General features: G+C 33.9%; 1 protein-coding gene across 1 annotated transcript; it reads right to left on the bottom strand.

Annotated features, from left to right (window-relative positions):
- Positions 1-3330: 3330 nt before the first annotated feature.
- Positions 3331-5482, bottom strand: LOC125846711 (probable metal-nicotianamine transporter YSL7). The gene is made up of 3 exons (XM_049526286.1): positions 4989-5482; positions 4764-4861; positions 3331-4693 (listed from the first exon to the last, which is right to left on the bottom strand). The coding sequence occupies exons 1-3, from the start codon at positions 5478-5480 to the stop codon at positions 3331-3333; spliced, it is 1953 nt and encodes a 650-aa protein (XP_049382243.1). The 5' UTR covers positions 5481-5482.
- Positions 5483-14631: the final 9149 nt, after the last annotated feature.

The following is a 14631-nucleotide window of genomic DNA, read 5'->3' on the forward strand; positions in this document are numbered from 1 at the left end:
AGTGATACTGAAAATACAAAATGATCAAAATAAAATACAAAATTTGTTTTACTGATGCAATTAGGATGGATACCTATATAACATAAATAAATTGTAGTTTGGTTATTTAGAATTGAGAATGATTACAAAATCAAATATAAATACAAAACTTGATGGTATACCATTAGGACGAATACAAAATCAAATTTAAATACAAACGATTTGGTATACAAAGTGATATTGTAAATACAAAATAAACAAAATAAAATAAAAAGTTTGTTTTACATATGTAACTAGGATGAATACGTAAATAATGAATACATAAAATTAAATGTATTTTGGTTATTTAGAATTGAGAATGAATGGACAATTAAGAACTTCGATCCGACAATTGATTCATCAAGTTCCATGGATTCAAGAAGAGTCTTTCCGGAACCATCCATAGAGCAGCGGCGGAGATCTGGAACCCGATAGGAAAACTTGAATAATTAGTTCTTCTTCAACAATGAGGGAGAGAATAATTGGTATAGACTTGAATAATTAGTTCTTCTTCAACAATGAGGGAGAGAATAATGGAGAAAATTTGATGAAGAGAAAAAAATGAGAAAACGTGAATGATGGGACAATGGTGAAAACTGAAAAGTTGATGAAAGAGAAAAAAAATTGAAAACGTGAAAGATGGAAAAAAAAATTTAATGGTATTAAAGCCTAGGAGAAAGTGTAAATGGGTAGTGAGTGTATTTTTTTTTTCATTTTTACCGGTTAGTGGTGTAGAATTTGGTCCAATGTTGGACTGTTTTAAGAAATAAAAGGAAAGACAAATAATAATATTTGGATACAAATTATTTTTTAAAATATTGACATTTTGACATTTTAAATAATTATTTTAAAGTGTTGATGTTTACTAATTTAGGAATTGTGACTAGTTTGATAATTTTCCCTTTTCTCAAGCCCAACACTTTAGTCCAACTATAACAATCCTAAGTTCAAGTCCATCAAAATTCATTTTAGTCTTTACCTACCCTACTTCACATAAAATAGTCACACTTTCTCTTAATTGAATCACTTTGTTCGTGTAATGATTACTCCACTATTGCTTAATTGCTTAATTGGGCCGACAAGTATTTTTCTGTGGATTATTCATGTACTAGGTGTTGTGTCTATCGAGATAAGTACGTCCTCAAAAAATTTATTACTTTCAAACCGAATAAACCAGAAAAATTGAACCAAACCGACGGTTATTTTTTTCATTTTGGTTTGGTTTGGTTTTAGAAATTTAAAAAATTGACTAGATTGGTTTGGTTTTGATTTTAATCAATAACCGATCCAAACCGAACCACGAATACCTCTTTTCAAAATAAGTGTTTTTTGACATCCCAACAACAATGCCTAACATGCTCTAAGGCTACTATATCGTTTGGTTTAGGCCTCCAAAATTTTGATGCTCCAAAAAATTTTAATAATAAATTTTATAATTTTAGTTTCACTTGAAACAATATTTGAATATTATAAAAAAAAATACAAAATTTAAATATTCATATACGTTGATAAATATTGACCTAATAAGTTTGTATACATTTGCTTACACAGTATCTTTTATAAATTTACATTAGTCCCTGTTAGCCTAACAAATTTATATACATTTATTTGCATGCATTCACCTAACAAATTTGCATATAAAAAAATTTCAACGTTGTTGCAAAACTAAACTATTTTAACTGATATTTATTCCAAATAAAAAGGGACAAAATAAAATTAGTGGATGCATAACTTACGGGATATTCAGTAATTGAAACAAAAATAATTGGATCCCTAATTTTAGGAACATCCAACATTAAATAAGAAAAAGATTATAGTATGTTTTAACAAATACTTTCTCCTTATAAAAAGGAACAACGTGAATAATTGAATCCGTAATTTTAGGGGTATCCAGTAACGAAAGAAGGATAAAATTTTATTTTAAAAAAATCAAAGTTTTTAATGATTGCTGGAAGAAGCAGGTCCCATTATCACATTGTTGAAGCAGATATTGCAAGAAGAAAGCACACCGTTACTCTCGCTTGCAATTTCCCTCTTTCAGGTTCAAATTTCGCACTTACCTTACCTCGGGGCAGTAGAATCGAGAGTAATTAATCTTTCATTACAACCACTTGTGAGTATGGTTGAGTTTACTGATTTATTAATTCAGGATGTCTGCATAATTCTTCTCCCTTCTCAACAACAACATAGTCCGCAGTGACGTTTGGGGAGGGTAATGTATATGCAAACTTTACCACTATTCCGTGAGGATAGAGAAACTATTTCCCGAAACACTCTAGGCTCAAGTGCAATGAATCCAAGTAAAAGAAGAAGACGTGACCTTTAATACTCCACATATAAGGATTTCGTGAATCTCTTTCCCAGGCCATGACACTAGTTGTTCTGTTATTCCTTCATAGGCAGCAGTATTATCGGTGTTGTTCTCAAATTAAAGTAATCATGCATGCAAACGAGAACCAAAACCTATCAAACATACAACAGTGGAGTATACTCAATTGAGTCAAAACAGGGAAGCCATGAATAGCATTTGATAGGAAGAAAGCTAAGAACTCTGTGTTTGAAGAGAATGAAAACCAGCACTGTTTCATTGATCAATGTAGCATTATATACACGTGTGTTGGACTATTCTAGAAGAATCAAAGATGTGAGAATATCCTAACTAACTAACTGCCATATAACAAACTACACTATGACTAAGCAGCTGATGAGTAGCAACAAACTAACTAACTACGGTTTAGCTAAATAGCTAAATAATTAATTGGTTGTGCAGTTGTAATTGTCAATAAAACCAAAAGAAGCATACAAGAGAACTGAAAGAGATCATGAGCAACAGATGCATCTCCTACTCCACTGTCTCATGTTGTGCTGCATCTTTGATTGTTTCATTTTTTTCCTCAACCTCCCTGCTATATATTATATATTTCTGCTAATATAACTCTTATACTTGTATTCAAATTATATACGGATGAAACTGTGTATGATCACACTACACCCAATATTTAAAGAATCCCAACAATAACATTCTGAGCGAGAGAGCATCAAGTGAAAATCATACAACAAAGTCAAAATATAAATGGAAGGAGGACTAAAATCTTCATTACATAAAGAAAATAAAAACTACAGAATACCACCAACGAAATTTAAAACATGTCTAGAAATTCGAAAACAACAAGAATATATATAGAAACACAACTTGTCTTAATAAAATACACATACCTTAAGCTAAACTAGCCCATTTTTGACTGTTAAAAGACTCCCCAAAACTTAAAGAGGAAGGAAGGGATAAAAGTAGTATGTACAAGGATTATGCAACTAAGCTTTCATGCAAATGGGAGCTTTCACACCAGCTAGAGGAAGGACGGATGCGGGAATTCCCCACAACGACTTACCACATATTAGACCAGAAGCCATTGCTGGTCCAAAATCTTTTGCTTTCTGCTTGTTATACATTTGCCAAGCGAATAGGACCAGTGACCCTAGACACATATCAATGGCAAAGTACCCTCCAAGGTAAAATGGTATGGCCATGCACATTGGACTTGGAATGAATCGATAAATTCCATACTTGGTCTCATATTTCTGTAGCAGCTGAGTCATTAGGTTGATTAGTATAGCAGCCAGAAAAAACCAAATAGCGAGCCTAAGACAATGCTTTGGGAGACTTCCAAAACCTTCTACGCCAAGTAGGGCAATTCCACGATACATGAGACCATATGGTGCTGGGTATGAGCCTTCTGGATCACCCAATTTATAAGCACTGTTGAAAATCCAGAAGACGAGAGGAGTTATGACACAGCCCATGGCAGTTCCAATAAGTTGGCTAAAGAACATGGAACGCGGGGATGTAAGGGTTAAGTAACCAGTCTTGAAATCTCCCATCAAACCAGAAGCTGTGTCTAGTATGCTCATCATCAAACCACATGAAGCAAGTCCAGCAATCACTCCACCATTCTCCAAACCAACCCAATAACTAAATGTAAGGATTGCAATTTTACCGTAATTTGATGCGATGGACCAATCAGTGAGACCAGCTCCATAAGAATTGCAGAAAGCCAGAATTGGAGCAATTAAATAGGCAACCAAAACGTGATACCATTTGAGCGAGTGGAAGGTGATGGGTACGACAATGATAGATATGAGTGCAATACCAGCGTATCCCCCAACGGCTGCCCAGTTGGGGATCTGGTCTTTCAAGAAGTAGTCATTTCGTATCTTCTTGTCATGATCGTCTTCATCTGAATAATCATTCTGAGGAGGACCCCTCTTTGTGAAACTTGAGATTGTGACAACCAACATGTAGGCAAAATGGAAAAGACCATCTCCAAGCATCATGGCAATTGCGATAAACACCCTGTATCCTTGGATACCATGAAGACTTGTTGCAGATAATTGAGCAGAGTACCAGTCGCCTTTCTTTTCTTCGATCATTGGCCACATGATAGCCCATGAGACTATGGCACCAATTAGCAATGATATGTTGACCATGTAGGGACAAAGCATACCAACTCCAACATATGTTGATGAGAAATCAAAATAGAACTTTTTGGCATAGGCTTGAGAACCAAATGTATGCAAGCTACCAAATCCGCAGCCTTCATCACGTGCAACTATCCACTGAACAACTCCAAATATAAAGCTGAACCCAAATGATTGGAATAACGAACGGACTTGTTTCCTAGATTAAATCATAAATGGAATCATATAACCTTTTATTTTGATGAATTTTAGCATATAAATGAACTTACTTGGCAAGTTTGGCTCCTTTAGGAGTGTGGAAACAGTTGATAAGGTATGCAGTTGCAGTTCCACTTGGATATGTCAGTTTGTACTTCATTATCATCATCTGGAACGAAGTATATATATATATAGATTAAAGGTTATTAATTAAAGAAAGTAGAGTATGTATATATATATATATATATATATATATATATATATATAGAGAGAGAGAGAGAGAGAGAGAGAGAGACCTTTCTTAGTGCGACAATTGAAAAGAGTCCGGCAAAGCTAACAACAAAAAGGTAAGGAAGCATCCAAGTAATGGAAAGCTTCTTAGTATTATTTGGTGTATTTCCAGCATCTGCCTGAGATGCTATATATGGACTCATTCCCAACATATAACTTGCTGTTCCACTACTAAAAGCAATGCCAGAAGAAGCAACGACACACGTCTGTATGACGGTATTCTCCTGCCTAGTAAATGGCTGCTTCAACATACCAAACTTATCTATAACAGCAGTCCATGTTCTAATCCCAGCAAATCCAAGGAGACCAGCAGCCACATTGAGAGAAGGGATAACACCAGTTGTGAGATTGAGTTTGCAAACAATAAAGTTGAAAACAACGCTGAGGATCAATCCAGTAACCATTGCCCTCAATGTTATTTGCTTCTGCCATGCTGGAATAAATTCGTCCTTGAATGCTTTCTCTGTTGATTCCCATTCTTCTTCTTCTTTACCCATTCTATTCTTTGGGTTCAAGATCCCAAACCCAAATTAATGTATCATCAAATGCACCAAAAGGGCAGAGGCTGTGACAGAGATTGTAGTTGCTGCGGGTTATTCTTGGGTTAAAAAGAAAATGCACACATTGATTTATATTAGTGGTAGAGACAAGAGAGAATCACGGAAGAATGACAAGTGGAATGTATACTCTTCCTACAATTCAGCTCATCCGTTTAACCTCTTCTCTAATTTAATTAATATGTATAAACATCTTCTACTCATTTTTCTTATTACCTACTAATTATACATAACAATAACCAACAATTAATTAGTTTATCTCATTCCCTCCTATCACAGTTATTCCATTAAGGAAATAATCACTGACATCATCATCATACTATGTGTCTATCCCTATTAATTAATTCATCTTAAATATCAAATCTTAACAAATTACTTGAAAAATATGTAATTAATGTCAAATGTAAAAAAATTTGGAAAATTTATTTTTGGAATAGTATACAATTAAGAAAGAATAAAGTGAGTATTTATTTCATGACAAAGAAATAAACTAATCACCATGTACGAAACGAAAGACAACTATCATTACATTGTCAATAAGGTAGTTATAATCAGTAACATTCTATTTTTGCAATGTGAAAATAACTAAACAGCTGTATATGACTTACCTTTTTCTCTAATTAAAATTAATTACATACTTGCTGTAATCAGTCAGATGAGTCAATATGATATGAATGTGAATTGTAATTATGAAATAAGACAAAAAATATCAACATATTTATGGAGCATAGCTATAGCTTTAACAAATTATAATAAACCAATATATGTTGATTTATAGCAAACCCTCCATCTCTCTCCCCCTTCATCATGCAAATAAAAAGAAATTCATTCAAATGTATTATGTGTCAATTGTATTCAATCAAGAAATTTGTATTTTACATCAATTGTATTAGAAAAACTATATTTGTATTTTTGTATCAAATGTATTTGTATTCATATGAATACATTATGCATTCATCCTCTCTATCAAATGTACTATGTATCAATTATATCCAATCAAATATGGATGAAATATTTGCATTTTATATCAATTGTATTCGAAAAAACTAATTTTGTATTCAACTTTATTTGTATTGTGTATCAGTTGATTGTATTTGTAGACAAATCACTTTATATTTGTATACAAATTAGTTGTATTTTTTTTTTAAAAAAAAATTCAAAACCAGCAAAAAAACAACAACGAACACTCCCTCTCTTGATCTTGCTCGCCTCTTCCCTCCCTCTATCGATCTTGCCCGCCTCTTCCTCCCTCTCCCTTATCTCTCTTCTCTCATCCTAGTATGTATTCATTTGATACAAATCAGTTTATATTTTGTATTATTTCCTCCAAAATCAACGAAAAAATACATCGAAGACATTGTATAGCAAACCAAAGTGTAGCTGCGAATTGTAATTAGTGAAACTGTAGTTATGAAGTCCTATTTAAGGACTAATGTTTGTTGTTTTTGAAAGCTTCCTAGTATATATATATACTAGGTACAGAAGTCCGTGCTAACACAAATCCAATATATGTTACTTTTTTCTCCACTTTATACGATTTAAAGGGTTCATCAGATTTTTCAAATGATTTTTAAATATTTTAAGTTGCTATTTATTGTGATTTGTAGTAATTTTTACATAATGTTTAACAAATTGTCCCTTTTATGTAATACTTGTTACTTCTTCCAATTTATGTACTACTACTGATAGAATTTCGTCACTTAAAGGTTAAAAAATGATTATGAAATTATCAAGAAAATTAATATTGCAAAAAGGTTCGTACCTAAGACCTCCCACACATATATTGAACCACCAAGCAACAAGCAACTATCTGCACAAGAAGACAAAATTAGGATCATGAAGCTAGCTGCTTAAACTGCTGCTTCTAAATTAAGGGATTTTATATCTAATAAAAGAGAAATATAGATAAGCTGACGTGACACCTTTTTATGATTTTCATTTGTATTTATCTTTTTTAGACTCTTTTCCTTATTTAAATCAATTATTTTTTATAAGGCAAATTATGTAATTTTTTTTTATTAATAGAGGAACATTTACCACAAAAACCCTTCACATAACAATTTACAAGGGGTAATTATTCATAATTCACACCTTTCTAATTTTTACTCTTAGTATTATTTTTTTGACCTTATTTTAATTATAAAATTATACATATTTTTTAATATTTAATATATTTTTCTTTTGGTACACATTTTTAATTTTGGTTCTTCTGGTAAGCTGATGTATCTTTGGCATATACACAACTAGATCTTCTCTAATTAGACATAACATTGTTTTGTCTAATTAGAGAAGATCCATGACGTACACATTTTTAATTTTTACTTTTAATGATATTCAATACTCCCATTATTTTCATGTTCATAACCTTCAAACTCTAATTTGTAAATGTAATATTATTTTATTCCTCCATTTTGTATATATAAATTTATATTTAGTATCACATTTAAAGTTATTCTTTCTCTTCTTCATAATATTGATTTGTGAATGCAATCCTTTATTTTACCTCCCACGTTCCCATCTCTTACAAAAGTCTCTTTAGCTAAATTGGAGTTATTTTTTCTAAAAGGTAGTGTTTGAATTTGATATTTTTTAAATTTGAATTGTTGTGGGTCATTAACACCTACCTCGTGTTCTTCTTGGTCTTTTTCTTTCTCAACTCATAGAGGTATGTGTTATATCCCATTTTAATCCGATCAAAATAGTGTACATCATTTTGGTAATTTCTAAATTAATTATCGAAGTTAAGGAGTTGCCACCTAATTATTTACGGTGAATTAGGACACCTAAAAGGATTAAAGTTGTTATTTAGTGTTAACTCCATTTAAAGGTCTTACTAAACATGAGATTTTAGGTAATAGTTCAACTAATCCAAAGAGAAGGGGTATGATATCCTTTAAGATTTATTAGAAATGGTTAACCGGCCAAATTTACATTAATCAGGCTAATGTAAAAATAAAATGTAGGTTTTTGGAAATACTAAAGTAATAATAGATATGAAAGTTGTCTTAAATTTAAAAATTGAAAGATGGTCTTATGAGTTGAAAAATACTTTTTTTGCCAGGTAGAAACCAACTTATATTCAAAATGGTTTTGATATATGGCATCTTTAAAATAAAATTGTGAGGCTAAACAACTATAGCTACTTATATTTAAAATGTATCGGTCTATTTAGAAAAAAAGTGTGAGTCCACTATCAAGTTCAAATAAGCATCTTTGATTAGTTTTACATTAAAAAAATCATAGGTAATTAAAATCTTTTCTTTTCCTTTTACAAGCAGATTTATTTTTTTAAAAATTAATTTTGGACCACAGGTCCTTTTATTTCTTCTCCAAGTGGAAGCAAACAGTAAAGGCTTAGTAGCCCAAATTACATCAAAGTCGGATAGCCCGAATTAGGAAATAATAGCAACTTAAACTAGAACCAAGTACATACTCTCCCCGACATTGGATTTCCTACAGAACACTTCCCAATTCTCTCTCTCCTAAGCACCGCCGCATCCATGATCTGGTACCCTTCTCCCCGTCTTTGCTTTCTGTACATCTTGCAGCCATTGATTTGGAAGAGTTCTACCAGCTCACAAAGGACGACTCCTGAATCGGGTCAGTGTTGCAAATGAATGAATGTGTTTGACTCTCCCTTTATGTTGGTTCTTCTGGTAAGCTAATGTATCTTTGGCATGTACACAACTAGATCTTCTCTAATTAGACATAACATTGTTCTGTCAATATCAAAACGCTTGTGTATATCTTTATATTTATGCTCCGTCTTAGCTTGTAGTGCCAATCCTTTGTGTTTTAATTCGCAATGTTGGAATTTTATGCTTATCTATGTTGCTGATTCTTCTTCCTTTGCTTGGTAAGTCGTAGAAGCTCTGTGCTTGCACCCACTCTGCTCGATCGAATGCCATATTTGCTAGATAATCTGCTAATTGGTTAGCTTCTCTAAATATATGTTTTACTTGAACATGCTTTCTAGTTATGCTCTGTTGTATATCCTCCATCTTCTCTGTATGTGTCCAAGGGGTTTTCCACTGTTTTGTTATAATGTTTTTGAGTGCTAAAGAGTCCATTTCCAATATTATCTTCTGAAAATTCTATAGCTCACAGTATTTCAGTGCCATCCATACCCCCATCTTGTAGCCTCCCCAATGCACTGTGCTTCAGCATATATCAAATCACCCTTAGTATCCCTTATGCTGAAACCATATGAACTCTGTCCAGGATTTCCCCTGCAAGCCCCATCTGTATTACACCTCACCCAATCTGCATCTGGTGGATCCCAGTGTACCACTCTAAAATGTAATTTTGGCTTATATGTGTTTAGTATGGCAATCATATCCTTCCAATCCTGATCACCTCCTTTTATCCATGGGTATTTCACTCTCAGTAACATTTGGGCTGTTTTATGACATTGACTCTTCATCTTNTGTGTTTAGTATGGCAATCATATCTTCCAATCCTGATCACCTCCTTTTATCCATGGGTATTTCACTCTCAGTAACATTTGGGCTGTTTTATGACATTGACTCTTCATCTTCTCATATGTCACTTCTCTTCCATGTCTTCTAGCATTCCTTCTCTTCCATAATTCCCACATTATAATAGTTGGCATTGCCTTGAGTATTTGCCGCAACTTATGTTTTGCTGGCCAATCCCACCAAGTAGTGATAAGTTGCTGCAAATGTAATCCTTCAATGTTTATACCTGTACAAGAAGCAAAGTGATTCCATAGCTTTTGAGCTATAGGAGCCGTTAGAAAAATGTGTTGTATTGTTTCCTCTTCCCCCACATTACAACAGTAGCATTTGGACACCATATATACTTTCATCTTCTTGAGGACATCATCTGTTGGGATTCTCTTTCTCCATACCCTCCAAAGAAAGAATGAAATTTTAATCAAGTTATTAAACTGGATGTGATTGGCTAACAAAGTATTCAAATAGAGATCCAAATATGCTACGACTAATTGTTTTAAATAATCAGATAAGAAATCACAAAAAGGAGGAAGGAGAGAGCAAGTTAGCTAAATCACAAGATAAAATATTTATAGCAGCCCGTCACGAGAGAAACGAAGGAAGAAACGGATGTAGGGCTCAAGATTTCCTCTTTTCGTCCAACACCTTGACATTTAGTCTTCCAATGTTGTCTCTTTGTTTTTCAAGAAGTCTTTTAGAATTTTGTAATACATGTATCTAGTAAATTGAGATATATATATAGTTATTTGTGCAAATCCTTTGATTTTTTACATTTTTATTAGTATAAATAGAGATGTAATTGATGATTCTAATCAGATCAAGTGACCTTAAGTAACCTATATAAAACTTGAGTAGTCTCCTTCTATAATTCCTACAAATTGGTATCAAGAGCAGATTTTTGTTCTTAATCTGAGGTTAGGTGAAGAAAAAAATATGGATCCAAAACAAATGAAGGTGCTAATTCTTCAGTTGTTCGTACTCAATTTTTTGATGGAACTGGTTTGAATACTAGAAGTTAAGAATGAGAATGTATCTGAAAGCTGAAGGTTTGTGGACTATTGTTGTAAATGGCTATGAAGAGCTAGAAAACGATGGTGAACTTTCAGAGATGAAATTTTTGAGGCTAAGTATCGTCAACAGTACAATAAAAATAGACTTTAGCGATAATTATTTTGCGACAATAATGTAATTGCCGCTAATATATTCATGCAAGGCAAAATATGAGTGACTAATGTATAATTACATTTTTAGTAGCAATTTAGAAGAATAGCTGGAAAACCTTTTTTTATTTTTCTAAAAATAAAAAACTCCTGCTGCACAAATCATTTTGCTATTCTAAATAAATAAAATCTCTTCTGCGCATAAAGGAAAATTAAAAACCTAGAAGTCTAGCGACCAATCCATCAGAGCTGCGTCATCAGGAAGCCTATTCCACATAACAACGATGTCCTAAATTGTAGTATCCAGGTACGTGAATCACTCCCCTCCAAAATCTAAGCGTTATGTTGTTTCCTCGGTTTCTGTCTCTATAGGTATGTATCTAATTCTTGTTCTCTGTGTGTGTATTGTTGATCTCCTTTGAGATTTCAACACTTTCTTTTTCTCTTTATCATGTTTATTAATCTGTGTTTGCTAAGTCGTGTTGGTGATCTATCGATTTTAATACTTTAATTGTGATTTATTGAATCGATTCCTCTGTTTTGCCTATTATTTTACTATTGAATAACGCCACTGGTAATATATTTATATGTCCTATCCTAATCATTTAGATGTTCCATTGTCAATGCTGAATAAAACAATTAGTACATGAGAACTGTTATTTCATTTTGACAACGACTTAAATCATTTCTAACAAAATTTCACGTTTAGCAATTACATAGAATCCCCTTACTGTAAATGCATCCCTCTCTGCAACTTGGACGTTTTGCACCTTACCAATAATTTTTTTTCCATAAGTTTTCTATTAATGACATTCATGTTATGTTAGTTACTTGAAATCGTGATTATAAATTGCTGAAAAAGTCTGTCATCTGAATTGTATTTCAGGTGGATGTGAACTATTAAGTTTGTTTGTTTAATTCGAATCATCTCAGCACAAATATAACTTTCAAGTACATGACTCGAATATGATGTAATTGTTAATCGGCAATGATCTAGATGTTATAACAGTAGGTAATAATATTGTATTACTACCTTGAAATTTGACGGTTTCAGTTGTTTTTATGAGAAATTATCGAATATGTAGATGTCTTGATCATGTTTAGTTTTTCTTTTGACCTCCATGTTTGACATTTAGGAGTTTGTAATCTCAAATGCAATAACTAATGTCTCGGGAGTAAGATCGTTATTAAGCTTTTTATTTTCGTATAAAATTGGAAAGCAACTAAAATTCGATCAATTAGTTGATATCCAGTTACATCGACTAAAGATCAAGCAAGAGTTCTAACGACGGCTAGTTCTATTACAACTGTTCCATGCCTTTGTAACACACTTCAAAGTTGAGTCTCATTTTATCATTCTTTGTCTTTCACTTGGTTTTATTTCTCCTTCCTTTTCACATCCCAACTTAGGCTTTTGGCCTAAGTTGGTTATTCAAACAAACTAGTGATTCGAAGAGGTTTTTGGGGTGAGAAGTTCGGGCCAATTTGGCTCAAGGGGTTTCAAAATGGTTGTCAACAAATGGCTTAAGCTCAAATAGTGCCAAAATGGTTGCACACCCTCACAAGGTAGTCATAAGAAGGATATGAAAATTTGGCTCCCTCTCAAAATTTCTGCCCAAGATCATTGCTTGCATTCACCAAAGCTAGAAAATTGGACTAACAAGGCAAAATCTAGGATTCAACAAGCATGCTTCCAAGTAAAACCTCACCATACACAACACTTCAAATACAATCATTTAGCACAACCCAAAAAAATAAAAAACTTATGTGTGATGTTCATTGCAAGGCTCATATCAAAACACAACTATTCAACACAAGATTCAAAAAGATCATTCAAAAGTGCAACCACATCGATTTGTTCTTGCAATAGAAACACTAAACACAATTATCATCATGAGTACTATTCAATACATCGATATTGAACACAATTGATCTTAAAATTATAATCAATGAAAGCTCAATCATTTTAATGATTTCCAAAACTCATGGAGCAAAATGAAAATTTAGAGAGAGACAATGAGCCAAACCCATCAAACTACTATAGTAAAACCAAACACTATACTAAAATAATCCAAAAATAAAACTAAAAGTAATAGAATACAATAAAAAAAGGGGATATATTGACACAAGTGGCCTCACCCCACCAAAATAGAAATAGTAGTGTCCTCAATGTGAAATAAAATAAAGAGTACGGGAGGAGAGGTAAAAGTTTCCCTAACAAGCTATGCCTATTGAGTAATCGCATTAGGAGTCTTACGAGGAGTGGCATTCATGGGCATCAATGCTTGGAAAAATGATCACGGGAGGCTCAAACAGAGCATCAGTGCCTGACACATCAATAGGAGGAATGGTAGAGTCTGAAGAGACCACACTGGTGCCAACTGCATAGGTATCCTCAAGGAATCTCTCTAGGGTAGCATGGACCATCGTCTCCTCAAGGTCTTGCAGCTCAGTCAGTAACCTGCAATCCACTGCTCATTCTCCTCTCTCCACAACTCCTCCTTATTTGTCTTCTTGGCCAAATTATCATCGGCCTTATCCGCATCTCTCTCAATACTATCATCAACAAGTATATCATCTTCACTCAACTGCTCATCCACACTTTGAGGAAGCTCACCACTAGGCATAGACGTAGGTGCATCAGGCAAGGGAACCTCGCCCCATAGCATCGATATGTCCGTAGACCTCAGCAGGTCTACATCAACCCTCAAAACAGCTATCTCAGCCATTATTAAAGATGTGCACATCTGAACTATCCTCAGCCTTTTATTGGGCCTCTAGCCTAGTAGTAAGGTTATCCAACCTCACGTCATATGACTCTATAAAGGCCTCAGAGTCAACCTAACTCTCAATAGAGCCAAAGTAATCTCAATAGCCCGATCAATCATCATGGGCACATCCTTCTCAACCCTCACTGCCCTCACTTTCACAGACCAAGAAAGATTTCCCATTTGATAGATAATGGTCTGGGTCAAGGGGGACGGGATATAGGAGCGGAGGCAGGTGCAACAAAAGTGGAAGTAGAGGGTACTGAGGAAGGTTGGGGTATACTTGAGCGCTCCACAAAAGAAGCGGATGGAGTGGCCTCAATAGCAAGAGTGACAAGATCAACCATAGGTGTAGTGTCTAGTGGTGGCGGCTTTCTCCGAGCCGCATCATCCCATAGATAATCAACCTCAATCCTCTGGATGTCATTGGAAGTGGCCGGGGTGATCCTCACATCAATCTTCCCCCGAAAGGGAACTCCTGTATTTTCACAAAGTTGTGTGATTAAGATTGAAAATGGGAGCAAAGTTTGTTTTTGCCTGGCCCTGAACAACATCTCATCCACAATGATCGATCCTACATTAATTTTCTCCCTATCAATAATCATAGCCACTAACACAACCTTTGGATGTCGAAGGATGGACTTGCTTTAGATATATTAAATTTTAGATAGTAAATATGAAGGAAAAA

Source organism: Solanum stenotomum, chromosome 12, assembly GCF_019186545.1.
Source record: "Solanum stenotomum isolate F172 chromosome 12, ASM1918654v1, whole genome shotgun sequence".
NCBI lineage: Eukaryota > Viridiplantae > Streptophyta > Magnoliopsida > Solanales > Solanaceae > Solanum > Solanum stenotomum.